This window comes from Myotis yumanensis, unplaced genomic scaffold, assembly GCF_028538775.1.
Source record: "Myotis yumanensis isolate MYYU_CA2020_CCGP unplaced genomic scaffold, mMyoYum1.0.hap1 SCAF_9, whole genome shotgun sequence".
Classification (NCBI taxonomy): domain Eukaryota; kingdom Metazoa; phylum Chordata; class Mammalia; order Chiroptera; family Vespertilionidae; genus Myotis; species Myotis yumanensis.
This window is the reverse complement of record NW_027223760.1, coordinates 58,291,542-58,319,037: the sequence shown is the minus strand read 5'-3', so window position 1 is coordinate 58,319,037 and position 27,496 is coordinate 58,291,542. Positions and strand designations below refer to the sequence as shown.

The 27,496-nt window shown below is 38.4% G+C and overlaps 1 protein-coding gene across 1 annotated transcript in view; it reads right to left on the bottom strand.

The window, feature by feature from the left end:
- HDAC9 (histone deacetylase 9) overlaps positions 1 to 27,496 on the bottom strand; it is a 751,983-nt gene that overhangs the window by 244,705 nt on the left and 479,782 nt on the right. The window contains exon 13 of the mRNA XM_070424407.1: positions 948 to 1,116. Within this exon, the coding sequence (XP_070280508.1) occupies positions 948 to 1,116 (169 nt within the window). The remainder of the gene's footprint in view (positions 1 to 947; positions 1,117 to 27,496) is intronic.

The following is a 27,496-nucleotide window of genomic DNA, read 5'->3' as shown; positions in this document are numbered from 1 at the left end:
TAACTTTTTAAGCAAAAAGGGTTGCATGAGGTCACAGAAGCCACACAAAGAAACTCCAAATCCTCCAAATTGATTAAAAAATAAGTCAGATAACCTACAAGAGCCTCTGGGGGAGGTCCCTATGAATTCTCCCTGAGCTGCATCTAAATTATGAGCTTCATTTAAATTAGATTCCTTAGGCTGCAATAGCTTTCATTGAACAGCCAGTTTGAGAGTCTGGAGCAAGAACAGGGTCCAAGGAATAGAAAAGAAGACAGCACAGTTCCTTTTTAGAGGGAACAGCACCCCCCTTTTTTTGTATGTGTTCTAGACTTGACCTTCCTCTGACATTGGGATTACCTGGTTTGTTTTCCTCGGTAGCCAGGTGCCGAAATATTAAAGACAGAAGTAAGCAAAGGAATAGATTGGTTGAACAGCCCAACTGGTGGTGCCATAATAAATGGAAGTGGAACTAATTATATAGAATTAAGTTTGATTTGCTTGGCACCTTTGTCTTTTATGAGGCACTTGCATGGGAAGTCAGAAGAAGACAGTAAAACAAAAAAACAAGAAAGAAAAACAACTGAGAGAGGGACACTCTTTAGATTCCAATGTAACTGAGCATCATAAATTTCCTAGCGGCCAGCACTGCTAGTAGGAAGAGATTGCGGAAAACGGCTAAAAAAAAGTTAGTAGGGATTTTTGTTTCCAAAAGGGACCCATGCACCTGTTGATGTGTTTTCCAGGTCCTTGAATGATAACAATTTATGAGGCTATTAATACTAAGCCCAAGATTTATCAGATGTGCTATTTGTCTTGCAGCCAATCTAACCTCATAAAATGTAGGTTGCTTTGGGTTAAAATGGAGCGTTCTGCTGTTGGAGTTATTCAGAGCATTTAAATCGGGTAATCCTACAAGAACGGTACATTTAGCCTGCCTATTAGGGAGAGTCTTTGGGGATTCCTACCAGTTGCAGAGCCAGGCTGGAGGGGGCGGTCCACTGCTGGGTGGGGTAACATGGAGGCAGCAGGGGAGGAGAGAGTCCTGGAGACAAGAGGATGTTTCTCTAATCCATCCATGCCAGCCACAGCCAGCGGAGCTTGGCGCGCACGTGTGTGCTGGGGTTCCAGGAAGGGCTGCTGCCAAGAAAAAAGCACAGTAGAAAGAAATGTGAGATCAGCATTGAGGGAGACACTGAGAACGACATGTCAACAAATTAAGTTCATCAGGTCAGCAACATAATAAACGGTGTGAAGGCAAAAGAAAAAAATAACATAGAGAAAGGGAGAGAAAAAAAACACAAAAAACAAGATCTAGTCAATAAATCCATTCAACAGATGTTTTCACACTGACAGCCAGGGCCTGTCTGCCTGGCTAAGGAGGAGGTGATGGCAGGAGGCCTGTCAGTTTGAACTGATTGAAAGAAACAGACCTTTAACCTCAAGAGGAACAAGAGGGACGTCGACTTGGACTCATTTCCTATTTTGATACCAACGTTTTAAATACAGCCCCAGAGTTGTTGCAACACAGAGTGGGAGAACAATTCAACCGCTTTCCAACTGCCAATGAGCTCAATTCTGAAAATTCTGTCCTGATTCATTTCAGTAATATTGCTAATGACGTCTATGAGCTGTTAAAAATTACCAATTAAAGGGCTCAACTTGACACCTTTCATTCTTCGCATCATGATATAGGGTGATGAATTTTTGTGGGTTGTCTGATATAATCTCAATACTATAAAAATCATTGGTTTCTTTTAGAGAGTATTAAATATAATCTCAGTGATTTAACAATGTTATCATGTTTCATAGTTCTCAAGTTATCAAATCAAAGAACCAGGATTTGGAAGAGTCATTTAGTCTGTTCCCCTGTCTCCAAAAAAGACAATCTCTAAAATACAGATAACTATTAACTATCAGTGACTATTTCTTCTTTTTAACATCATAACCTTTGAGTTGCTTTTTATGTTTCTTTTATTTTTAACATGAAAAACAACTGAACAGTGAGGCAAAGATGACCATCACATGCCTTGGATAAGGAAACTGATACTCCAAAAGATTAACAGAGTCTTTTAAATACAACTCAAATTCCTATAATTTAAAAAAAAATGTACATGCCCTTCAGCTTTGATCTACTTTGGCTAGCATTTACTTTCTCAAGACTTGATGCAAACATCACCTGTCCCTAATGAGGCCTTACTTTAAACTTCCTGTTAGGTTAGGTGTTCCCCTACCACCCATTCTATGCCATTATAGTCATACTCATCTTGTATTTCTAGTTTAGGATGTATCAAGCTTGGTACAGCCTAAGTGTACAAATTACTGAGAATGCTAACCTATCTACAACACAGTACATATCATCTGGTTTAATGTCATTATACATTTCTCCACATAGGATTTCATGCTACATAGAAACAAGAGTTATGATTATAAACATATATTTAGTTATAGACCATGGGTAGGCAGAGATGTTTCAATTTAGAAATATATTAAGAATCATTTAAAATTAACTTTATAATAGCTCATAATTGACGTATATATTGCTACTTCTGTTTTGATTTGTAGATAACTGAACCATCAATCGATTGGCAGCCACTTGTCACATGCTGAGGCTTTGGGCGTTTGCTTCAATGATTAGGATGTTTTGGTCAAGATCTACTTCTAGTTATAACAGTTTAACACTTTTACAAGAGTCTAACTCTCTTGATTATCTTGATCATCTCCACGGCAAATGTCCCTTCTCTCATGGATCTATAAGAAGCGAGAATGCAAATATGTAATCAGGACTTTTGGAGTTTTCTTTCTGGAAAAGGCAGCTTTTCTGTACTCTATGATCTAAAACACATGGGTAGATATATACCTGAATGATAGTAATATCCATCCCTCTGTCTCTTCCTACCGTGATCTCCTCTTTAACCCTCATCTGAACAACAGCAAAAGGGCCCTTAGTTAATCACCCTACCCTAAACACAATCCATGCTCTTCCTTCCTGCAAGAATTCTCTTCCTAGAGCCTCCTGTGAGGAAAAGTTAACACGGAATTCCCTGAAGGTAAATCAAAGTTTGAAGAACTTCCCCAGCCTGTCATTTGGTCTCTCCTTGCCCTGAGACCAACCTGCATCTGCAGCCCTAGATCTATTCCTTTTCTACGTCCTGGCCAAAATACCATGTACCATATAACAAACTCATCCCAGCACTGCATTAAGACTTTCATGGGCCTGGGGCACCTTTACCTCCTTGGGCCCCTTCCTCTATAAAAAATATAATTAAAAATTATATTTTATGCTTACATTGGCATACACTAAATTCATTATTATAATGTTTATTTTTTCTGATCAAAAATTAGCATTTATAATGTGTAGTGGATTTATAATGTGCTTGGCTCAGTGGATAGAGCTTTGGCCTGCAGGTTGAAGGGTTCTGGGTTTGATTCCGATCAAGGGCATGAACCTTGGTTGCAGGCTCCTCACTGGCCTGGGCCATACTCAGGTCACATGCAGGAGGCAACCAATCGATGAGTTTCTCTCACATTGATATTTCTTTTTCTCTTTCCCTCTCCCTTCTACTTTCTCTAAAAATCAATAGAAAAATATCCTTGGGTGAGGATTAAAAAGGGGGGGGGATTATGGGCTCTAGCACAGTGTTTATTGTACCTAATGGTTATGTTGGCCCTGCTCATTAGTGCTCCCATCAATCTATCTTTTCTGTACCATCCCCTGGAGGCTTGTCCATGGAGCTTCACAAGTGGCATTCACACACATCCTCGAAGGTCCACTTCAAATTTTACATAGACCCACATAGGAGGTCCCACATTAAATCTGTTTTCACTTTCCATTAAATTCCCATCACATTTTGTTTTTTCTCAATCCTCTTCCCTGTCATCGTCTTTTCTATATTAGACTTACTACATGCAATAACTACTTATTGGTCATACTCTGTACCAGACACATTGTTGGCATGTTGAGCCTTTTCTATGTTTATTGTCTGTAGTGAAAAGACAAATACTAAATATTTATAAATTTAATGTGATTATGAATATGAGTTTGTATAAGAAAAATGCAGAATGCCATAAACACACACACACACACACACACACACACATAAAGAACCTGATAGAAAAAAAAACTGGTGTAGAAGTAGGGGACTTCTAAGAAAGTGATGTTCAATTTGAGATGTGAAGGAGAAATTTAATTAGCCAGGTGATGAGTGGAGGGAAGCTCTAGATACATTTTATACATGTATGTGTGAGAAATTATCTTTTCATGTATAATATTGAAAGCTTTTTCAACCAGGGATTCTATCTAACTCATCTGTGAACTTATTTTCTGCTGCTTTCTATGTCTTTTATTATGTTTTCTTGAAGCTAATTATTTATGCATTAAAAATATTCAACAGATATTTGAAAATTAAAGGCCATGGTTGTTGTTTTTTTTCCAATAACATAACCATGTTTTAGATACCTGGGGTTATTAAATGTCTTTCTCTCAACTAGAGGCCCGGTGCATGGAATTTGTGCACTCGGGGGAGGGGGGGGAGGGAGGCGGGTCCCTCAGCTTGGCCTGTGCCCTCTCGCAGTCCAGGAGTCCTTGGAGGCTAAGCCAGCAGTCAGACATCCTTAGCGCTGCCAGGGAGGCGGGAGAGGTTCCCACCACTGCCACTGTGCTCACCAACTATGAGCTCAGCTTCTGGCTGAGTGGCGCTCCCCCTGTGGGAGCTCACTGACCACCAGGGTGCATCTCCTGCATTGAGCATCTGCCCCCTGGTGGTCAGTGCGCGTCATAGAGATTGGTTGTTCTGCTGTTTGGTCGATTTGCATATTAGCCTTTTATTATATAGGATGACTGCTCAACACTGTAAGAACTCCATGTAAATAACACCAATACAGTCCTTCTCTTTTAATAGTGCATATTTGTTCTTTTACTTGGGTTTCACTAGACGCCTTTGAGATAATGGAACAGCAGTTTGCTAATTGATAAGCAGATACAAATGTTACATTTTACTATAGAACTTCAAAATGAGGCAAGCAAAATCTTATTTATCCAATCTCTGCTTTTAGGAATATGACAGTGCAGGTAAGAGACAGATAACTACTTATTCAATAGTCACTATTTATTCATCACACATGTGTCCATCCAGCATCTATTGTGCATGTAGGAGGAAATAAATCCCATGCTGCGCTGTATAGACAGAGAAAGGAATTAAGCATGACACCTAATCTTTCATGCTGCTACCCAAAATTCAAGCATTTTATCCCTGGTAAATTTTGTAAGGGTATGAGTTTTGCCCATTGACTCATATATTCCTATGCAGTGTTTCACAAGTAGCTGGTGTTAATCTACGAAGAATAAAATAATGACTAGAAAGGAGATGTGTGGTCATCCTTAAGATCTCACTGTAAAATAAGATAAATCAAGAAAGCATCTTATAAGCTTTCATATTATAATCACAACATAAGAGAATCAAGGAATGATTAATGAAAAATATAAGAAAATAGATTCCAGACAAAAACAATTATCAAAGGACGACAATACCTTGAAATGATTTAGTATTACAGCCAAGCAATAATGAAATAAATGAGTGATTTGAGGATTGCTTTTCCTTTGTATTTTCATGCGGTCTCTAAATTGTCTGCATTTCCCCTACATTAAAACTTTAAGAAAAATGGTAAATGTTATTTAAAATAAACAGGTGAAACTTTCAAACACTTCATTAGGACAGATTCATAATCTTTGGACCTAAGAGTAGACATGGATCAAGTATTTTTTAACCTTCTGCCAGAAAAATAAAACTATAGAAGAGAGAAGGGTTTATTCACTTTCAAAAGAGTTGACTATGATCATATGCTGTCACAAATTAAGTATGGCTTTTTATGTAAAGGGCAAAACTTGACAAATTCAGTAAAGCACACATTATTATGGTGCATGTTAGTCATCAAAGTATCACAAAATGGTAGGCCACTTTTATTTCTGATGGCGATTACTCCTCCCCAATAAAAAATCATTCTTCTTGAAGTTTAAAATTGAGATATTTTTTTCATTTGTAGCTGGAATTGATTAAAATGTTTCGCTAAACCTTTTTTTCTATTAGCAATTTTAATTAAATAATCTTATCTCTGGTTATTTTCCATACTTCTAGCAAATATGAAAGATGCTTCTCTCTTGAGTTTCAGAAAAATAAAATGTCAATCAGTCCAGAATCGATCGTTATTAAATAATTAGGTGGATATCCAAATTAACCTTTCGTCTATTGAGTGCCACTGGAAATGTGTTTTCCCATTAAATGAATAATTAACATCTCCTCCTTCCAAAAAGCATTTTTGATGAAACTGTCTTTTTAAATATGCAATATTGAGTCTGTTTCTTATGCATATATTAGTCTTTCCTTAATTGGGAACTTTGTTTTGATTGGTTACTTTGCCAGACTGTGATTCAGGTAAATCTCTCAAGTATATTGAGATGCATAAGACAATCTTTTGTTATATGAAGTGGTCTAACACCTCTATGCCTGAACATAATCTGTCTCCTCCCTCTGATAAAAAATGCAACTTTCACAGAAGAGTTACTATGCACCTATTTTATAAATTCTTCAATGAAGCCTAGTAAGACATCAGTGTCATTGGGGCCCAAATTCTCCCTAAAGTATGGTAGATAAGCATTGCCATCTACTTGGAAAATGAGTAGGAATATGTCTTGAAGTTCTCTCTGTATGATGAACACAATGTTCTTGATTAGAGTCAAATATTTATTGGGGGTGACTTACTAATGGCAAATATGAGGTCATAAAGCCCCTGGGCTAAGGAGACTTCAAGGTTCTTTTTAAATTTATTTTATTTTTATAATAGCAGTCATTTTGGTTTTGTTTCTGTTTGGATTTGTTTTGCTTTCTTGTTGCCACTGCTTAGGGACCTATTTTATGGCCTCTGGGTTTTCACTTTGTTCTGGGTGGTTGCATATTCTTCCAGACTTGTGGGTGGTTACTCATTGTGTCCTATAATCAATATCATCATGCAATTTCTGCAAGATCAAGAACAGAAATCACCAATTATAGTGTTTAATCTTTGAAGTAATCTGAATTATTTGAAGTAGTTTAATAAAGGATATGAGCTCAAAGTAAAAGAAAGAAGATCATGAAAAATAATTAGGAAAAAATAAAATTCTATTTCTAAAGCCACGTCTTTAAAGTATATTTTCCTCCTTGTTTGGAGTTCTGAGAAAACGGAATTTTCTTTCTGGTTTGCAGTGTTTTGAATTTCCAAAGTCTTGCTTTTATAGAAAATTAGAATCATAAATATGCCTAAGGTTATCTTCTAAGATGCCAAGGGCTAGTGGGAATTTACATGTTCTAAAATCTTTGTATTATTCAGGATGGATGTAGCAATCAATATTGGTTAATTTTAGACTTTTAAAGTTAAACATGTTAATCATTTAAAAGTAACTAGTAAATAAATAGAAATAATGTGCATAACTTTCAAGCAGACAAAAGATTTTGAAAGAGAAGCAAAACCAATAAGCAATCTAAAAATAAATGGAGAAAAAATAAAGCATTTTCTGAAAAAGCTGAATATAATCCACAAATATGATGCTAGAAACAAATCCCCATTTATCACTAAACACAGTTGATGTGAATGTACTCAACTTACTAGTTAAAAGATGGAGACAGTCAAATCAAATTTTAAAAACAGAAAGTCTATTTTTTTTGACAGAGCAAGAATAAATTAAAAGGTTCTACGAAGACATCAGAAAAATACTAACGAAAACAAAACAAAACAAAAAAGCAAAAGCCTTGTGCAGGCATGGTAAAACAGACAAAATAAACTTCAGTTGAAAAATATTGGAGACCATATAAGGGTACATATGAAATAAGTAGCACAAAAACTCAACCAATTTTTTTCCTAAACCTAACAACATAGGCCCAGAAGGTAAAAAGCAAAAATTGGCAGAACTCTAAAGGAAAGCTGAAAAATCCACACCATGGAATGGGGTTATAACAAATTTATAACAAAACAATTGAGGTTACAGGCAATTTAAATAACACAATTCACTAGGTTTGAGATATATTGGAATTTGCCACTGATAAACATATATTCTTTTAAGCACACATGTAATGATTTAAAAATTGACCAATACAATTAAGCAACTGTCAACAAACTTAAGAAATTAATATTTACAAGGGAATATTATTCAGCTTAAAAAAGAAGGAAATTCTGACATGTTCTACAACATGGATGAATCTTGAAGACATTATGCTAAGTAAAATAAGCCAGCCACAAAGAACAAATACTCTGTGATTCCACTTATATGACATACTTGGAGTAGTTAAATTCAGAGACAGTAGTTAAATTCAGTGGTGGCTGTCAGGGGTTGAGAGTGAGAAATGGAGGGTTATTGTTTAATAGATACAGAGTTTCAATTTGGGAAGATGAAAAATTTCTGAAGATAAACGGTGGTGATGGTCACATAATGGGAACATACTTAATGCCCCTGAACTATACACTTAAAATGGTAAGTTTTTTGTTATACATATTTACTGAAAAAATAGGAATTAATATCATATAGATCGTGTACTCTCACCACACTGTAGTCAGAAATGTAAAGTAAGTGGATGAAAAGATACATAATATTCCGTGACAGAAAGAATCAATATCATAAGCATAACAGTTCTTCACAGATTAAACTATATTTCTGGAAATCCTAAGCTGACTCTACATTTTGTATAGGAGAGGAAAGGAGAAAATAGCCAAAAGAATTTTGGAAATAAAGACTAAGGCCCAACCAGATATCTATACATACTAAAAGCTAAGACCACAGGGTATTATACAAAATAGACTAATGGAATAGAGAGCCCAGAGCAGATTGAGCATATGGAGACTTAATATGTAACAGAGATGACGTACAGAGGAGGAGATAAACAAGGAATGTCAATCAGTGAGTCGGGGCAATGGTTATCCATAAGGGGAACAATGAGTTTAGATACCTGCCTAATATTACCTGCAAATAAAACAAGTGAAAGTGGATTTAAAAACTGAAATGTAAAATGCATTCTAATCTTTAGGAAGGAATTTAAATACCTTTTAAAATCATAAGCCAGAAATGTAGGGATAATATTTGCCAAACATGACATAAAGCAATGTTTAATGTCTACAATACAAATTCTAAAAATAAATAGGACCAGAGAAATGAACAAAAGGTACAAACAACAAAATTCACAGAAATTTTAATAATCCAACAAACATATCAATAGAGACAACTCCACTGGTAATCAATAAAATACAATTTAAAACCAACAGGAAATATCATTTTATACTAATCAGACTGATCAGAAATGAAAGGTCTTATAATACCAAGCATTAGTGAAAATATAGGGCAAAAGAAACTCAAAGAGTGCTTATAGGAGACTAAATTGTTATATTCACTTTAAAGAACAGCCAGCTGACATTTAGTAAAAGTGAAGATGGATAGTAAATCTACAGTAAAAATAGTGAGTGAAAGAAAAGCAACCAAGAGAATGTATATAAAGATAATTACTTACATTTAAAAATGTGCAAGTGAATATGATATTGTTTGAATAAATATGCTAATATAAAAATATGAAGAAATACATGAGAAAAGTGAAAAGCAAATTCAGAAGAGAAGGAATGGGGCAAGATGAAATAGGAGAGAAATATATAGGAAATACCAATTGTATTTATTCTGTTTTATGTCTCAAGCTAGATGTTATGGATGTTAATTATTATAATCTTTATTACTTTCTCTGTATATTAATATATTTTAAAATATATAACACATTGGTACATACAAAACATCGATATTATTATGGCCTACAAATGGTTTTTATTGAAAACTACATTTTTGTAGAGAAGGAACAAAGATTCATTGGAAAATACAAAAAGAAAAAATAAGTGAGAGAGAATAAAGAAATCTAGAAATGTAAAAGTAGATGAGAAAATAAAGTATGAAAATATATTTTAAAAAATAAGTTTAAGTACTTGAATATAAGGATATTCATAAGATATCCATTAACTTGTACCAACTTTCACTGATAGATAAATTAATGTAATAACACTTACAAGTAAGTATACTTTGTCTTTAGAATTTCAAGCTATTATTATTAAATACATTTAAATGATAAAAGAATGATACTGAAGAGACTGAGAAATTAGTGCAGAAGGATGTAAACTGGGAACTTAAAATGAGGATTTGGAACAGAAGATTCAAATGTGCAAACTTTAAGAAAATATCTAAAGAAACAAAGATATTTAACAGCAATTATTTCTAAATACTGACACTAGGATTGATTAATATTTTCTTATTTTGGCTGACCTGTATTTTACAAATTGCCTAATAAACACACATTTTAATTCTGTTTTAAAAGTTTGAAATATTATACTTTATTACAGTATCAATTTTAAGTGGTTAAATATGGTAAGTGGTTGTTGTGTAGTTATAATAAACAAGCATAGATATCAATGCGGACTTGGACCAAGAGAGACTACTGGACGCCAGCTACCTGTGAAGAGAAACCTAACTACACTGTTATATTCCCACTCGCAAACCTAGAGCCTGGAACAAAAAGTTCAACGTAGAGCTACCAAAAGACACAGCCAATTTCCAAAATCGGTACATAACTAAGAAATGAAAATATATGTCCCACAAAAACGTATACATGAATGTTCATAGAAACAGTTTCCTCAAAGCCCAAAGTAGAAACAACCCAGATGTCCATCAACTGAAAGAGAAATAAAATATGGTATACTCATCTATTAACACTACCCAACTTTTAAAAAGTAAGTTTTTGTTTTGTTTTGCTCATTCATAAATACACAATCTCATATGCTATTTTCAGGTGAAACAGGCATTAAACTGTAATCTGATGAAACACAGATACCTAAAACAAATATGAAAGTCAAAATATTCTCTTAGAATAAATTTTAGTGAATCCAGTCTTAATATTTTTAAATTTAAAAAAACACAAACCTATCTATTATGTCAAGATCGCAGAGCAAACAATGCTAAGCAGCCAGCAGTCCCCACAGGGCACACCCCACAGGCCAACAATGGCTGCCCTCCTCCACAGCTGGGCCGTAGTTAATGTGTTCTATAGAAAGGCGGTGGATGCCAAACATTTAATATACAACAGAGCTGTATGTTAAAAAGAAGAATGGTACGTCTTAGGTGCTGGAGAACTTGGTTCATGAGGTTATCGGTGAAGAAAAAAAGGGCACAGGCAGAAGCTTCCAGAATCAAATGGAACTAGAGGTGTCTGAGCCTCTGATCTACCTGTGGGCAGCCCACGTGGTCAGTGTGCGCAGCGCCCTGGAAGCCTGAGGCCAAGAAGCAAAGAGCTGCAGTCCCAGTCTCAGGTCCCCCAGACCCTGACAGTCCCCCAAACCTGTGTGGCCAGGGTTGTCCTCACAGCGGACCGCAGGTTTTAAGGGAAATCTAGTTGCCCCAGGGTCTGTCCTGTCAGGTGGGCAGGGAGAGTGGAGTCTCAAACCTCCCAAAAATATTAGAACTGCATGGCGACACAAAGAACAGGGAGAATGGCCAGAAAGAGGGAGGCATTTGCGCTGTGCTGGGAACATCCCGTGTTCAATGTCACCTGATGGGTTGGCTCCAGAAGCCACGTGCACAGGCCTCCCCAGGTGCACAGGCCTCCCCAGGCCACCTCCCTCCCAGGCCCGGCGAGGGCACTGGCAGCGCCACGAGCTGGCTTGCACCACCCTTTACAGGACTTCCCAGATGAATGCAAAATGCAGCAACGCCTTTAGACATTTCAGAAACAGTACACGCATTGGGTAGTCTATCCTCACTGGGAACGAGGGGCTGCAAAGGCCTCTCTCCGGGGAGAAAAGCAGAGAAGCCCGTTCCAGGCCCCGGGTCAGGCCGGGGAGCCCGGATCTAAAGGAGGCCCGGCCTCGGGTGGAGGCCCAGGGAGAGCGAGCACGTGGAGGCCGCGAGAAACCGCCAAGGGTTTGCACCTGGAGGCCGTGGCTTCCCGACCCACCCAGTGCAGACCCGCCCCGGGGCCACTGTGCTGCAACCGCTTCCACCAGGGAGGCCAGGTCTCCATTACGGACTGTTTACGTAGCACCCGGAGCTGCCTTTTGGTGACCTCTGCCTTGGCCCGAGCAGCACGTGGGACGCGAGCGGAGGCCCCCACGGGGTCGCCCACGTGCCAGCGGCCTCCTGCGCGTGGGGACGTGGGCCTCACACAGCAGTCCCCTCTCTCGCCACCTCGGGAGCAACAGGGATGCCTGCCCAGTTCCCTAGAGGCACGGGCAGGAGCTGGTTTTTTCCCCCGAGGCCACGCTCCCCGAGCATGGCAGCATGGCGGTGCTGCACGTGGGGGAAGGTGAACTTGCCTTCAGCGCCAGCGCTGTCCTCACGCCCTGGAGCCCAGTTCTTGCAAAATGCTGGCGTCTCGCCGGGCCTCCTGGTCGTGCCATCTGGGATGTTGTGCAGCTCCTTGCAAAACACAGAGGGACTCGGCCTGGCCTTCACTCCCTGGTTTTAGGAGGCGCCGAGGCCGACCAGCCCTGGTGCACGCCGTTTTCTTGTCTCTTTCTTGAATGTTGTCCTAATGTCCTTAGCGAGGTGCGAGTGTAGAATTCTGCAGGCCCAGCACCTTCCTCTGCAAGGTCGTTGTTGGCCAGCTTTCTGAGGCGCGGAGAGACCCGCATTGGCCCCCAACAGGTGGAGTCTCTGTTGATGAAAGGGGCACCTGCTGCATCTTGTCCAGGTGCAGGTCCACCAGGCAAGGCCTTACGGGAAGAATTTCCGGCCCCAGCCTCGGCGCGGAGACTACCTCCAGCCCCACCCAGAGGCAGGAATGGGAACTGCAGCCACTGCTCACAGTTCTCTGCCAGGATCCCGGGGCCCACAGAGAACAGGCTAATGATTGGGAGGATGGGGTGCAAAATCAATAAAGGCGCTCAAAGTTACAGATTTCCAGCTTTAGATTAAATAAGTCCTAGGGATGTAAGGTGCAGCATGTTGACTATAGTTAATAATACTGTGGTGTAAATTAGAAAGAAAAAAAGTAATAAAGGACTCTAGCATGGCTGAGCCCTGGAAAACATTATGCTAAGTGAAAGATGACAGTCACAAAAGACCGCATATTGTACAATTCCATTTACATAAAGTGTTCAGAATAGACTGATTTATGGAGACAGCAAGTATATTAGTGGTTTCCTACAGTCCAGGTGGGGGCAGTGGGTAATTGTTGCTGATCGGCACAGTTTCTTTTGGTGGGGACTGGAAATGTTCCAAAATTGGCTATGTTGATGGCTGCACAATTGTGTGAATAAACTATAAACCATTGAGTTATATGCTGAAATGAGTTAACTTATGTGAATTATATCTCTATAAACTTGTTAAAAATAACACTTTTTTCATCATAGTACAAAAGGTTTCTATCTCATTCACTTATAAAAATATTTATTTACAATGTTTATTTCACTTTTGTCTCAACTTTGTTCATTTCTATTTTATGCATGTTTTATAACATAATACATTGATAATAGTGGTACAATTATAATTTGTAAATATATAGTTTATATTTTTATATGTCTATAATCATAATTATGTACATGAGTGCATGCTAAAATATTTTTATTGCTTGTGATCTTTAAAATGTAGATCAAATGGAATATTACTGGGTCATAAAGGAATGAAATCTTACCATTTGCAATGGCATGGATGGACCTAGAGGGTATTATTGCCAAGTGAAAGAAGTCAGTCAGAGAAAGACAAATATCATGATTTAATTTATATGTGGAGTCTAAAAAACAAAATAAATGAACCAAAAAGAAACAGACTCACAAACACAGAGAATAGATTGATGGTTGCCTGAGGGGAGAGGGTTGGAAACTGTATGGAAAAGGTGAAGGGATTAAGAAGATAACTTGATATTTACAAAATAGTCACAGGGATGTTAAAGTACACCATAGGGAATATAGCCAATACTATTGTGATAACTCTGTATGGTGCCAAGTGGGTACTGGAAGTATTGGAAGCCCTGCTTTGTAAAGCATATGATTGTCTAAGCACTCTGCTATATACCTGAAACTAATACAAAACAATATTGAATGTAAACTGTAATCGGGAAAAAAATTGTAGATCAATGTATAAGAATTGGAAGGTGAAGTGCTTTTTTATAAAGTAAAAAGTTGGTAAGCTAGAAGGTGCCTTTGACAAATACTTAAGAATGTTTATTATGCACCCTCTCCCATATCCAAGGGCATTATTTCTAAATTCTAGACCACAAGAGTGGGACACAGACCAGAGAAGCTGGATTAATGGGCTTGTGCTCACCAACAACAGAAAGCACACACTATTTCTCTACCAACCCTCCATCCAGAGCCAAGCGGTGGCCTCTTGTAGAGAGGATGGGCTGAAGGTAGATGAATTATTAGCCTCTGGCGTTCACTGGTTGCTTCCAATGAGGTCTTTGTTTTATTAGCATATTATTCATGCCAGCAAACAATATTTTTAAAAAAGCACAAAGCACAAAGGATTGGTAAGATTTTACATTTCAAAAACTATCCTCATTTTTAGATCGTGAGGAATCTATAAACAGCAATATGACTCATGAGGCAGGGCTGTGGGTATCTGAACACTACAAGCTTTCTGCTAAAGCATCACCAGCAGAATCAGAAGTAACTGGTTTCAAGCATAGCCAGTGTTTATGTGTGTGTACAGTGGGAGTGTGTGTGCTGTGTAGTTAACCTGTGATTCTGGGTTGAGGCTTAAAAGTTTATTTTAATATTGTAAAACTGAACCTATTTAATAACATAATTCTTTAATTGGGTAGAATGTTGGTAAAAGTTACTACCTATATACAGAGTATGTGAATTGCTTCCAATACATTCATAGGTATCCTCAGATAGAATAGTTCCGAGGGAAAATAAATGACTGATTCAGTTGCACTCTACATTTATATTTAATAAATATGAGTATGCGCACTTGTGAAAGGGTGGTTGGTTTTAAAATGCTTATGATCCAGCCACTTTGGAGCACGCTTGAAAAAAATGACCATTTGAAATCAATCGAGATTTTACTCCACTAGAGGATACAAAAGAAACCACATTCAACTTTTTAAATTAAACAAATACCTAGTCCACAATGAGTAATTTTTTCCAATAAAAACTAAAAAAAAAAACACAAGTTATATTTTGTTCTTTTATTTGCTTTTCAGTTTCTGCATTTTTTACAATTGCCTGCAGACAAAAAAAAATGTTCAAGAGAGTGCGTTGAAATTATTTTAATTATATAACAGCCCAGAGGAAGATGAAATTGTGCAATGGCCTAGACTAGCATCCTCTGTCTGGTTGGTAGCCAATGTACAGTACAGCATGAACAATGGAGCTATGGTCTAGAAATAATAGCCTGAAGATAAGGGGGGGGGGAATAAGGTTTTTTTGACTATGATGAATCTCTTGAACATTTCCTTTATTCCTCCCCTTTGATAATTAAAGTCCAGATATAAAATAAATTATAATGAGAGAAATGACAAGCAATATAAATCATTGCTACCTAACACAAATGAATTAGATGGATCTATCTTGAAGAGGTGTTCCCAGTCTAGGAGATCTGGAAGAACTCTAATATATATGAAACCTTTGAAGTTGTATGCAAAGTCATATGAGTATGTGCATCTGTGAATTTTCTGGAGACACAGTCCATAACTTTCATCAAAGTGGCCCATAATTTTTTTAAAAGAGTTATGAACCACAATTCTAAGAAAAATGCAGTTATTGGCCAAAATAATATCCTACTAGTTACAACTTTTAGGTTTCTCTGTTAATAAACAAGTTTTAACCATGACAATATATTGTGAATGAATTTGTTTGAAACTCATGGGTTCCATCATATCACAAGCTGAATCAAGGGAGTAGGATCAGAATTCTTGCAGAATTGGGCAGTAAGTTTTATGCCCTCACCTCTCAGCTCAGGAAAGCACCTTCCTAAGCTCAACATTAGGAGAATCACAATATTTTATCCCCAGTCTCCGGATCCAATTGCTGTATGCACATTTCCAAACATGTCAAATTCCAGAAAATGTGTGACTTTATGTCCATTTCCCCCTTTCTCCCAAAGCATGCATGGGTCAAAGGCAAGATATTCAAAGTCTCTTTTTTCACTGAACTAGAAACCAATTACTGCTAAAATATTTGGCTAACAACAAAAAAAAAAGAAATAAAAAAGAAAAAAGAGAAAAAAAATATTGTTTAACTGTTATTCCTTTTGACATTTAACCACAAGCATCCTCTTAAAAAATAAATTTTCCCCTTAAAATAGACAAGTGTTTGAGGAAGCACACAGCTCAACTCGAAGCATGTAAGAAAACATCCTAAATAGAATAAACACTTGTCACTGATTTTTTAAATTGAAAAATTGCTGTTTCCTCTACAACCAAACCTTTAACAATAATCCTAGGGTACATTTGTTAAGATGAATGTAACATAATACACTTCAAAAGACTATGTTTAATTTTTTAAAGGAATGCCTTTGTAAGTATTTCTTTAAACCTAAAATTAAATATCATAGAAAAGGCATTGTAATTTAAAGCAACTCTGTAACTATTACTTGACTTTAGTAGGATCAAAATAACTAATTAACATATTCATTCATTCACTTGATCAGTGGTTCTCAACCTTCCTAATGCCGTGACCCTTTAATACAGTTCCTCATGTTGTGGTGACCCCCAATTTCATTGTTACAAATTGAACATAATTAAAGCATAGTGATTAATCACAAAAACAATATGTAATTATATATGTGTTTTCCGATGGTCTTAGGCGACCCCTGTGAAAGGGTCGTTCGACCCCCAAAGGGGTCGCGACCCACAGGATGAGAACCGCTGCACCAGATGAAGAGTCTACTAGGCATCAGGCACTGTGTCAGAAGCCAGAAGATTCAATGGTGAATAAGTGATACGGTCTCTCCTCTGTGGAATTTATAGTCCGTGAGGGAGACAAATATTCATCAAAGTTCTGCACACATAAATATAAAAGAGCAACTGAGCTAAGGGCTATGAAAGGGTGGCATAAGGTCCTAATTTAAAGGAGTCAAGAAAAGTTTCTCTAAGGAAGGGATATTTAAGCCAAAAGATGAAGGATGAGAAGAATTTAAGTTGACAAACAGAGGAAGAAGAATGCCCCATGTGGGGGGGGGGGGGGGGGGGACAGCATGTTCAGAGTGGCTCTGGTGATAGGGCACCCAGTAAGCATGGAACAGGTACAGGTATATGTGGCTATTCATCAGGAGAGGAGGCTGTTGAGGCTGAATTCAAGAGGAAACTGAAGGAAAAGGTAGGGTGAGGCCTTACAAAATTTGCACCCTATTTAAAGAGGCTGAATCTTAATCCTAAGAGTAATAGCAACTCAGTGAATAGTTTTAAGCTCTCAAGAATTTAGGTCTGGAAATTGGACATTTAGTAGAGTTGAAAAGAACATATTTGTATTGAAAATGATCATTCCAGCAGAATATTAACTCATATTTTATGTAGGGTAGGTAAGTTTAATTTTCAAGCACCTTCCTAAGCAAACTAAAGAAAGTTATTTAAAAGACATGGGATTCAGAGTGTGTATAAAATTTACAATGATGCCTGGCATGTATATTGAGCATTATGCAGTATTAATTGTAGTTATAATTGTTTGGTCAGTTTCACCAGAGCAATCAGCAATATCAGACATCATTTGCAATTAATGTTTTTAAAATATTTTTATTTATTTCAGAGAGGAAGGGAGGAGAGATAGACACATCAGTATGAGAGGGAATCATTGACCAGCTGCCTCCTGCACACCCCCTACTGGGGATTGAGCCTGCAACTCAGGCATGTCCCCTGACCAGGAATTGAACCATGACCTCCTGATTCATAGGTGGATGCTCATCCACTGAGCCACTGCGGCCAGGCTACAATTAATTTTTCAACCTTGTAATGTGAAATTAATAAGTAAGGCAATGTTAATTGCACTTTGCTTGATATCCTTGGATTTCCCAATTTTATCCTTACATTTGATCTTCAGTGATTCCGTCTTCCCTAAGATTGTCCTATTTGTCATGGTTTACTGCTTTTAAAATGTGTGTGTGTGTTTTAATCTGCATTTACACATATCTACCTCCATGAACATAGACCAATAGGTTTCTTTTAAAAATTCAAACAGAGGTATAGCTAACACTTAGTATTCACAAAATAATCTTAAAATATTTACAAAGAATACATTGATAGTATAATATTATTAGACAATGCTTAATAATTTAAGATCTTGTCTGGTATTATTTGGTTTTAGTATGAGGATTCAATTCTAAATAGAATGAGTAAAGTCAAAGTAAACTTCGCTAAAGTAAATTCCTGGCTTACGTGAAAAACTCTTCAATTTAAAAGTATTTTACCTCTATGAAAATATAAAATTATATGATTATGCACATCTTTGCATATAATATTATTTACTCATAGAGTATCAAGATTACTATTGAAAAAAATATATTGTACTTATAATGTAAACTTGCAAATGTGCAATAAATATGAATAACATAGTAAAAGTGGTTATACTCAGTTATCACCAAACTTACTATATTTGATTTATAACATATCAGTGAACCTGCAATACCTAGTGTTTACTGATGTTATTTTTCGTCTGCTTGGTTCTTCATCAAAAAGATAAATAATAAGTAAGCCTGGCCAGTGTAGCTCAGTTGGTTGAGTGTCGTCCCATGCACCAAGAAGTCACCAGTTCGATTCCTGGTCAGGGCACATGCCAGGATTTTGGCTCAATCCCCAGTGGGGAGACCTGCAGGAGGCAGCCTATTGATGTTTCTCTCGCTCTCTCCCTTCCTCTCTCTCTAAAATAAATATAAACATATTTTTTAAAAGAAATAATACCAATATTAGTTCACAAGGCTCAAACTGTTCTCTTCATTATTAGGTAGTAAGTTTGTCAACTTCCTCTGTTTGTCAACTTAAATTCTTCTCATGGTTTAAATTTTAAACCATGCTTTTAGTATTAGCTACTTTTAAACTGATTGATAGAGAGGCATTATTGTTAACTTGCAGAATAGGTAAATATGGCATTCTACAATAGCTCTATGGACAACTGTTAGCCTGTCCCACAGTGATTCCACATGCCATAGCCCAACCCTTCTCTAGAACATAGAGTTTGAAGTAAGGTTGATGGATGAGGTTATAATAGATGAGGGAAGAGAAGAAAACTGAAAGTGTCTGATTAATGAAATTCCTTATTAACCATTTTTAAGAGTTTTAACATCATTCTGAAGATACTTAGTACTCATGGATATATTTTAAGGAGTTGAAGAGCATGGTTATATTTGCATTTAAGGAGGACTTAATGCTTCAGTTTAGTTGAATGGGGATTCTAAGACTGGTTCTTGGCAGAGCTGATGAGCCATGACCAGTGGGCATTAGGTGAGAACCACATATCCTTCATCCTGCCCTCTTGTCCCTTGTACACACTGGACATGTGCATTGCTTATATGATTTCCCTTTGTATTTGGTGAAGGGAAAAGGAAGAATTCTGGTGAGATATGAGATAACAGACAAGAAAACATGAGAAATGAAGAGGAACAAGTCTGTCTCTTCTTTGGCCCCAGAGTGGTTATTTGAGCTCCAGGAGGCTGGGCCTTTAGGTAAAAAGTAAAAGAGTGATTTTTAAAAAATATATTTTTGTTGATATCAGAGAGAAAGTGAGAGGGAAAGAGAGATAGAAACATTAATGATGAGAGAATCATTGATTTGTTGCCTCCTGCAGGCCCCTACTGGGGATTGTGCCTGCAATCTGGGCATGTGTCCTTGACTGGAATGGAACACTGAACCCTTCTGTTCACAGGCCGACACTCTATCCACTGAGCCAAATTGGCTAGGGCAAGAGCTATATTTTTAAATGAGATTTAGGGTACAAACACTGTTCTTCTGTGCCTCTAGTAGCAAAATGGGTCATAGAGTCTAGAGCAGTGGTTCTCAACCTTCCTAATGCCGCGACCCTTTAATACAGTTCCTCATGTTGTGGTGACCCCCAACCATAAAATTATTTTCGTTGCTACTTCATAACTGTAATTTTGCTCCTGTTATGAATCGTAATGTAAATATCTGATATGCAGGATGTATTTTCATTGTTAAAAATTGAACATAATTAAAGCATAGTAATTAATCACAAAAACAATATGTAATTATGTATGTGTTTTCCAATGGTCGTAGGCGACCCCTGTGAAAGGGTCGTTCGACACCCAAAGTGGTCGCGACCCACGGGTTGAGAACCGCTGGTCTAGAGGGACTCTTCTCATTTCTGGCAGGAGATATCATTGGGAGCTAAAGGCAAGGAAAGACCAGTTGGCACTGTGAGGATTAGAAAGCTTGGAGAACTTGGGAGGCAACCACAGAAGTGTGGATGGAGGTAGGGGAGGCTGATCATGGCAGGTATTGGTGGTTCTCAACTCTGATTCCTGAACACATGTGAGAGCCCTGAAAGCATATCCAGAAGTACTTGAGAAGTGTCAATAAGGCTCTTTTTTCAACATGATAGTGTCAAGGACTATCAAGAAAGAGAAAGGTGGGTAATGGATGCTAATATGACCAAGTTTGTAACCACTGCCAGTCACATGGGTTACAAATCAACCCAAGGAATCAGGCTACCAGAGACAGACAGGGGACTGGCTCTGCAATATTCCTGTTGACTGTAGTCAGAGCTGGGATTTCGGCAAGAGGTTCAAAAGAGGGAGGTGGTCCCAGAGGACATTTAGAAGACAGTCAACATAATTAGCTGCTTTCTTCTTGGGGGCAAAGGGAAATAATGATGAAGAACATGGGCTCTGAAATCAAATTGCTTTGGGTCTTTCATTCAACAGCTGAGCAATGATAGGCAAATCACATATTATTATTTTTTTAATCCTCACCTGAAGATATTTTTCCATTGATTTTTAGAGAGAGTGGAAGAGAGAAGGAAAAACAGAGAGAGATATCAATGTGAGAGAAACATATTGATTGATTGCCTTCTGCACAAGCTGTGACCAGGGCCCAGGCTGGGGAGGAACTTGCAACCAAGGTACATGCCATTGACTGGAATTGAACCCGGGACCCTTCGGGTCTGCAGGCCATCACTCTATCCACTGAGCCAAACAGGATAGGGAATCACTTATTCTTTGAAACCTTGGTTTTCCCTTTTTTTAAATTTGTAAATTTTGAATAATAATAGTATCTACTGCACTGAGATTTTTGTCAAAGATAAATGAGATGATCCACTAAAAATATTTAGCACACTGCTAGGCACATTGTAGGCACTCAGAACCTATTAGCAACTATTACTAGACCTGCAGAAAGTATTCAGATTACAAGGAAATCAAATTGTTAATTTTAAAAAGTCCTATTTGTATGTAAATTTGACATGTATGTTATTTACAATTGTTAATTTAAAATTCACATTTATTTATATGTGTAAATATAGACATGTATTTACACATGCACAATTAGCTAATCTTTACCACTGCATAGTAAAGCAATAAAATGTGCTACATAGACTTCATTCTCTATTCCATGCGCTCTTTGTTGTTATTTAAACTCAGTGGCTTTTTTGTTAGAGGCATGGCACATGATTCTTTTCATTTAGCTCATCAAAGAGCCTTCATTAAACTCCTAGTTATGAATGCTAGTAATCTGTAAGATGAACAGATGTACCAACATAGACCCTATCTCCAATATGCTGACTGTTGATAGGCTAATATTCTGAATATTTAATTTCTTTTAAAATTTGATTTTGCTTTATTTTTCCCTACCAGAATATATATGTGTGTATGTGTATATATATGTATGTGTGAGTGGATATACTAGTATATGTGTCTGTGTGTGCATTTGTGTACATCTACTCGTGTGTGTGTGTGTGTGTGTGTGTGTGTGTCAGCATGTGAAAATAAAAGTTTGGAAGTGAGATTATAAACTTACATTCAAGATTTTAAATATTTGAATAGACTTAAAAGTAACATAAAATGAAACAGTAACAAATTTTTATCACAAATATCCGAAATCCTTTTTCCTGATATTTCTCAGGAAAGGTCTCTGTCTAGGAGGGTCCTAGGAAGAACCCTGACATTGGTCTTGGGATGTGGTAAGGATTTGAATCATAGGGCAAGGAAGGTTCCCTATTATCTTATATAATACAAGTGTAATATGCAAATCAGCCAAATGGCAGAACAACCAGTCAGTGGGGGGCGGGGCTGGCAAGCAGGCGGTGCCAGGCCAGCCCAGGCGCATGCCAGCAGGCAGAGGAGGGAATGGCAATGGGGGGGGGGGGGCACAGTCCCCTGATCTGCCCATCCAGTCGCCTCCTGCAGAGGGAGGCTGGGTAGCAACAGTAGGGTAAAGGGGGAGGCGCCTTCTGTCCCCTGGTCCCCTGTCCAATTGCCTCCCATAGAGGGAGGCTGGGCGGCAGCGGCAGGGTGATGAAGACGGCCTGTCTGGTCACCTCCCACAGAGGGAGGCCAGGTGGTAGTGGCAGGGTGATGGGAGCAGTGCCATCCCCTGATAGGCTTGCCTGGTCGCCTCCCTCAGAGGGAGTGGGCCTAAGCAGTCAGTAGGCCAACCCCTGAGGACTCCCGGACTGTGAGAGCGCACAGGCCAGGCTGAGGGACACCCTCACCCCCTGTGCATGAATTTTCATGCACCGGGCCTCTAGTTCGTATGATAAACCCTTAAACTGCCCCATTTGCTTTTGAACCTGTGTAGGAGAAGAGTAAATCAGTTTTGTTCGCTATTAGATTCACTGGTCACAGATATAAGCATATTGTAGAGCTCAATAGATTTCTGTTGAGTGAGTGAATCAAAGTTTAGTATTTGGGGTTTCCAAAATTCTGAGATCTATTTTAAAATTTTAATCTAGTTCTTTTAAAAGTTGTTAAATAGATGGAATGTAATTCACCACTGAGAAAATTGTTTTCTAATATGAAAGTGACTTGCTCATGTTATATAGAGCAATTAAGCACCTGGAATTGAAACAAGGTCCAGGGGTCTTTTTGCTTGGTTGGTCATCTGTTTTAACAGCTATGTTATTTTCTTACCAATATTTCAAATTATATACATGTAGGTGTGTGTGTGTGGAGAGAGAGAGAGAGAGAGGCAAAGAGAGAGAGGAAGAAAAAGAACTTTATTTTATAGGGTTAGAGTTTTGTGTTCCACATATGACTACAAGTTGTGTTTTTACTGTCCAGTGACCATTCTAGCTTGGAGAGTCTCCGGAGGCATTGGCTGACTTACACCTCTCACCTCTAACTAGTAATTTTTCATCACTAGAATCATATCTCCCAGTACCCCATTCTTAGCTAAAACCTCTCATGATCCAAGTTCCCTCCTTGTGTCCCATTCCCTTGGCTATGACCTCATTGTGACTTTCATTCCTTCCTCTCTCTTCTGGCTTTATTTCTGCACCCTTTCAGCATAAACAGTGTTGTTTATCGCTTTAAGCACTCAAAACAATGGGGTTTCTTCAGTATCTTCCCCCAAAGTCTGCAACCTTCTGACCAGCCTCAGCATTTACTTTCTTTATTTTTAAATTAATGTCGCAGCATGCTGGGAGAGAACGTCATGTGGACACAGAAATAGGTGCCTTCCATTAAAAATTCCATCTTCAGCCTCAGCTGGCCTCTCACGTCAGCTGGATAATCTGTCTCTGTGTCCCAAGTCCCCTTCCTCCCTCTTCTCCCTTAGCAGCCCTTCCAAATCCCCATCATTCTCCGTAAACCCTTGACCCCAATCAGCAAATGACCTCACCTTCTACTTCACAAAGGAAATAGAGGCCAAGAGACATCAACTCCCTCAACTTCCTGCCCCCTCCTCTACATTCTTATCAGCACCCACATCCATCCTTACCTCTTTTCCTCATTTTTCAGTTGAAGCGATGCCTCTCCTCTTAGCCAAGGCTAATCCCACCACCTGTGATCTGGATTCCATCCCCTCTGGCTCCCTCAGGGATGTGCTCCATCAATCATCCATGCTCCTGTATCTTCAACCTCTCCTGGTGTACCGGCTCTCTCCCCTCAACATACAAAAATGTTCTCATTGCTTCCAACTCAAACACACACGCACGCACACACACACACACACACACACACACACCCCTTTCCCCTCCCTGTATTCTCTTCAAGTTACTGCCAAAACTTTCTCTTTTCTTTCTCAGCCAAGCTTCTTTAAAAAAACAAAACACTTTACTCCAATTTTAAAAGCAATGCACATTCATTTTAGAACATTTGAAAAATAAAAATTTTTAGGGAAGAAAATAATAATTGCCCATAATATACACCACCCAGGGGATGACAACTGTTAATTTCTTGGTTTTACTTATTTAGTTTTCTTGTTCTCTGTCTATAAAAAGAATTGGGCATTGAATTGCATAAAGGTTTGCATTTTGTTTTTTATACTTACTGTGACTATTTTTCAAAAGTCTTAAATATGCCTCACCTACATGTTCCTTAGTGGTTGTGTTATTACATTCTCTTTGTAACAATTTAAATATATTCCTTATTAGACTGTTTTCAATTTTTCTCTTCTATAACCATAAACATGCTTCCTGAAGATAAATCTATACTTTGCCTCTCCTCCCATTCACTTCTATCTTCAACCTCCTTCACTTGAGATTGCTCTTATTAAAGGTACCAATGACTCTTCAGCAATGTCAGAAAGACTTTTCTGGTTTGTCTCACTCAGCTTCTCTGAGATACTGACATTGTGAACCATTCTCTTTGAACTATCATCTATTTTGGCTTTCATTTCCCTTAGAAAGAGCCCAGCTCCTGCCTTCCACCCTCAGGATTCTCCCTATCATCCCCCTTTGCACATTCTTCTTGCCTTGCCTGTAGAAGGTGGCTTCCCTGGAGCTCCATCCCTAGTTCTTGGCTCTATTTCTACACTCTCTTCCTGGGGGTAACCAGTACCTCATCCTTCATGCCTCTGATTTCCAACTTGCATATCCAGCCTACCATATCTTCTCTGGGGAGCCCTTCCTGTCTCAGTCATGCACTCTGAATGATTATCCCTCTTCTTACTGTATCCTATCCGAACTCTTATCATACATGACATACACCACTTTTCATGTAAACCATGGGTGACTTGTCCTCTTTCCAGGGTTTCTCATCCTCATCACTATTGACATTTTGGGCAGATAATCCTTTGTTGTGGGCTCTGTCCTGCGTATTACAGGATGTTTAGCAGCACCCTTCACCTCTACCAACTACATGTCAATACCAACTCACCCCAGTTGGGAGCATCAGAAATGTCTGAAGACATTGTCAAATTCCCATGATACAAAATCCTCCCAGGTTGAGGTCCACAGTGCTACGCTGTGAGCTTTTGTCCAGCATGCAGCCAGTGTCCAGCATATAAACGAAGTCAAATAAAGAGGATTTAACGGATGCCGCTTGCATGGCAGCAGGGCATGTCTCTTGTTTAGAAGGGCTGTTTTTTATATTGTTTTTCTCCCAGCCACCCTCCTCCCCTAGCCCAGGAGTGGCAGGGATGCCCCATTAGTCAAGCAGGACAAGGTCAGGGCTTGGCCTAGGACCTGGTTGTGAGAACATGCAAAGGGAAGTGGCTAAAATTAGTAATGGGCTGAATGTGTTGCTTGTGCTGTGGAGAAGGAGGAGGTGGGAACGAACAACTCCTGATCACACTTGCATTGTTCTGTCTGAAGGAAGAAGTAGGAATACCACACTGCCCAAGAGGAGGGCAGGCGGGGGAGGGGGGGGGGGCCGGGGGGGGCGGTTTGGTGAGTGGATATCAGTTTTCTTCCCTTTGGTTTTCAGACCTATCTGCTAACCTCATTGCATTGTTTTCACCCCAACTCTTTCAATCTGGAATCCTTGGTAAATACGCTATAATATTTCATGCATTAGCTCACTGTCTTAAAAAATTGGATAATACTAAAAAGATGGAATTGGGAACATATCAGTTTGTACTCCTATGTAGAAGAGTGGACAAGAGATTCAGAGAAATGCAAACATAGATTTGCTCTAACAAATCTTTGTCTTCTTAAAGATCAGTTATTAACTTGCATAATTGTAATTTGACAACAGAATTTTACTCTTATTTTGATTTTTGATTATTTTATTTAATTTCAAAAAGTAATTATTTGGGGGAAATGTGTATCCTGATTTTTGTGTTTTTTTTAAAATATATTTTTTATTGATTTTAGAGAGGAAGGGGGAGAGAGAGAGATAGAAACATCAATGATGAGAGATAATCACTGCTCTGTTGCCTCCTGTATGCCTCCTACTGGGGATCTAACCGGAAACCCAGGCATGTGTCCTAACTGGGAATCGCTCCCAGGACTCTTCAGTCCACAGCCCAAGGCTCTATCCTGATATTTGACTATCCATAATAATGTGATGCAAATATGAAGTCAGGTATATAATTACATTACTGCTTACAAAATCCCATAATGCTTTTAGTTTCCTCTGAGCTTCTATTCAGAAATAAAACATTTAAAGCATTGTTTTATATTGAATGGATATTAGAATATCAGAATTTTTTTATTACGGGAAAGTAAATAATATACTCAGAATATCTGGTTGTCTTTGATTCTATTTAGAGAGTTTTAGGGAAGAGTAAAATGAAACAGGTTTTGAAGAAGAGGTCATTGAAACAGATGTTATCCACCATAAAATGTTTAATATTTTCTTGAATTCTTCTAACAATTGTCATTCAAATGGAATAACTGTAGGATTCCTCTAGTATGTATGGATTTCAAAATATGCAACTGTCATTCAATTGAATAAGTTTATAATTCATATTGGATATGAGGATTTCAAAAGATATAACCTTCCTTTACTCTTGTAGCAGGAAGTGCATACCTTACAAATGAATGCTGGGCAGCAGCTTAGTAAATGGTAAGTGTTAAAACTGCAGTGTTTGCTGCAGAGAGTAAAAGGTGGACAGAGATTTTTGGTAAATGTCAGAGTAAAATGTTAATTCTAATTGTTCCATCGAGTTGTCCTTGATTTGTGACAAGTTTGTTACTATGCAGATTTCCGAACTGCCACCACCTATGTGGGGATTTCACCCTGTGAAATTACCCAGATACCCCCTCTTCTCCATCTCACCTCTTTATTCCTAATTAGCTTGTCCCTGGGTTCTCTCAGGGTAGCCTTATGGTTGTCCTGAAGTGCTTTTGATTCTGACCCACTGGCAAATTAAGCCATCTAATGTTTAGCGAAAACACAAATTTACTAGTAAGTCACAGAAATGCTCAGGCCTTACAGACAGCGTCCCAGAGAGTGACTAGCTTTCATCCCACTCATCCAGCCACTTTCTGGGGGTGCTACTGGCACCACCAGTGTATCCACGAAATCATGTAAGGTTTGGCTTTTATGTTTTAAGTTCTCATTATGGCCCAAGAGTGTCTTTTTTTTCAGAAGCAATAATAGTGCTCCAGCAGGCAGAGCAATGCATTGGTCAGTATGCAACAAATTGACCAGGTCTGTGCAAAAGCACACACAGGAAAACAACCATGGAAAGACAGATCT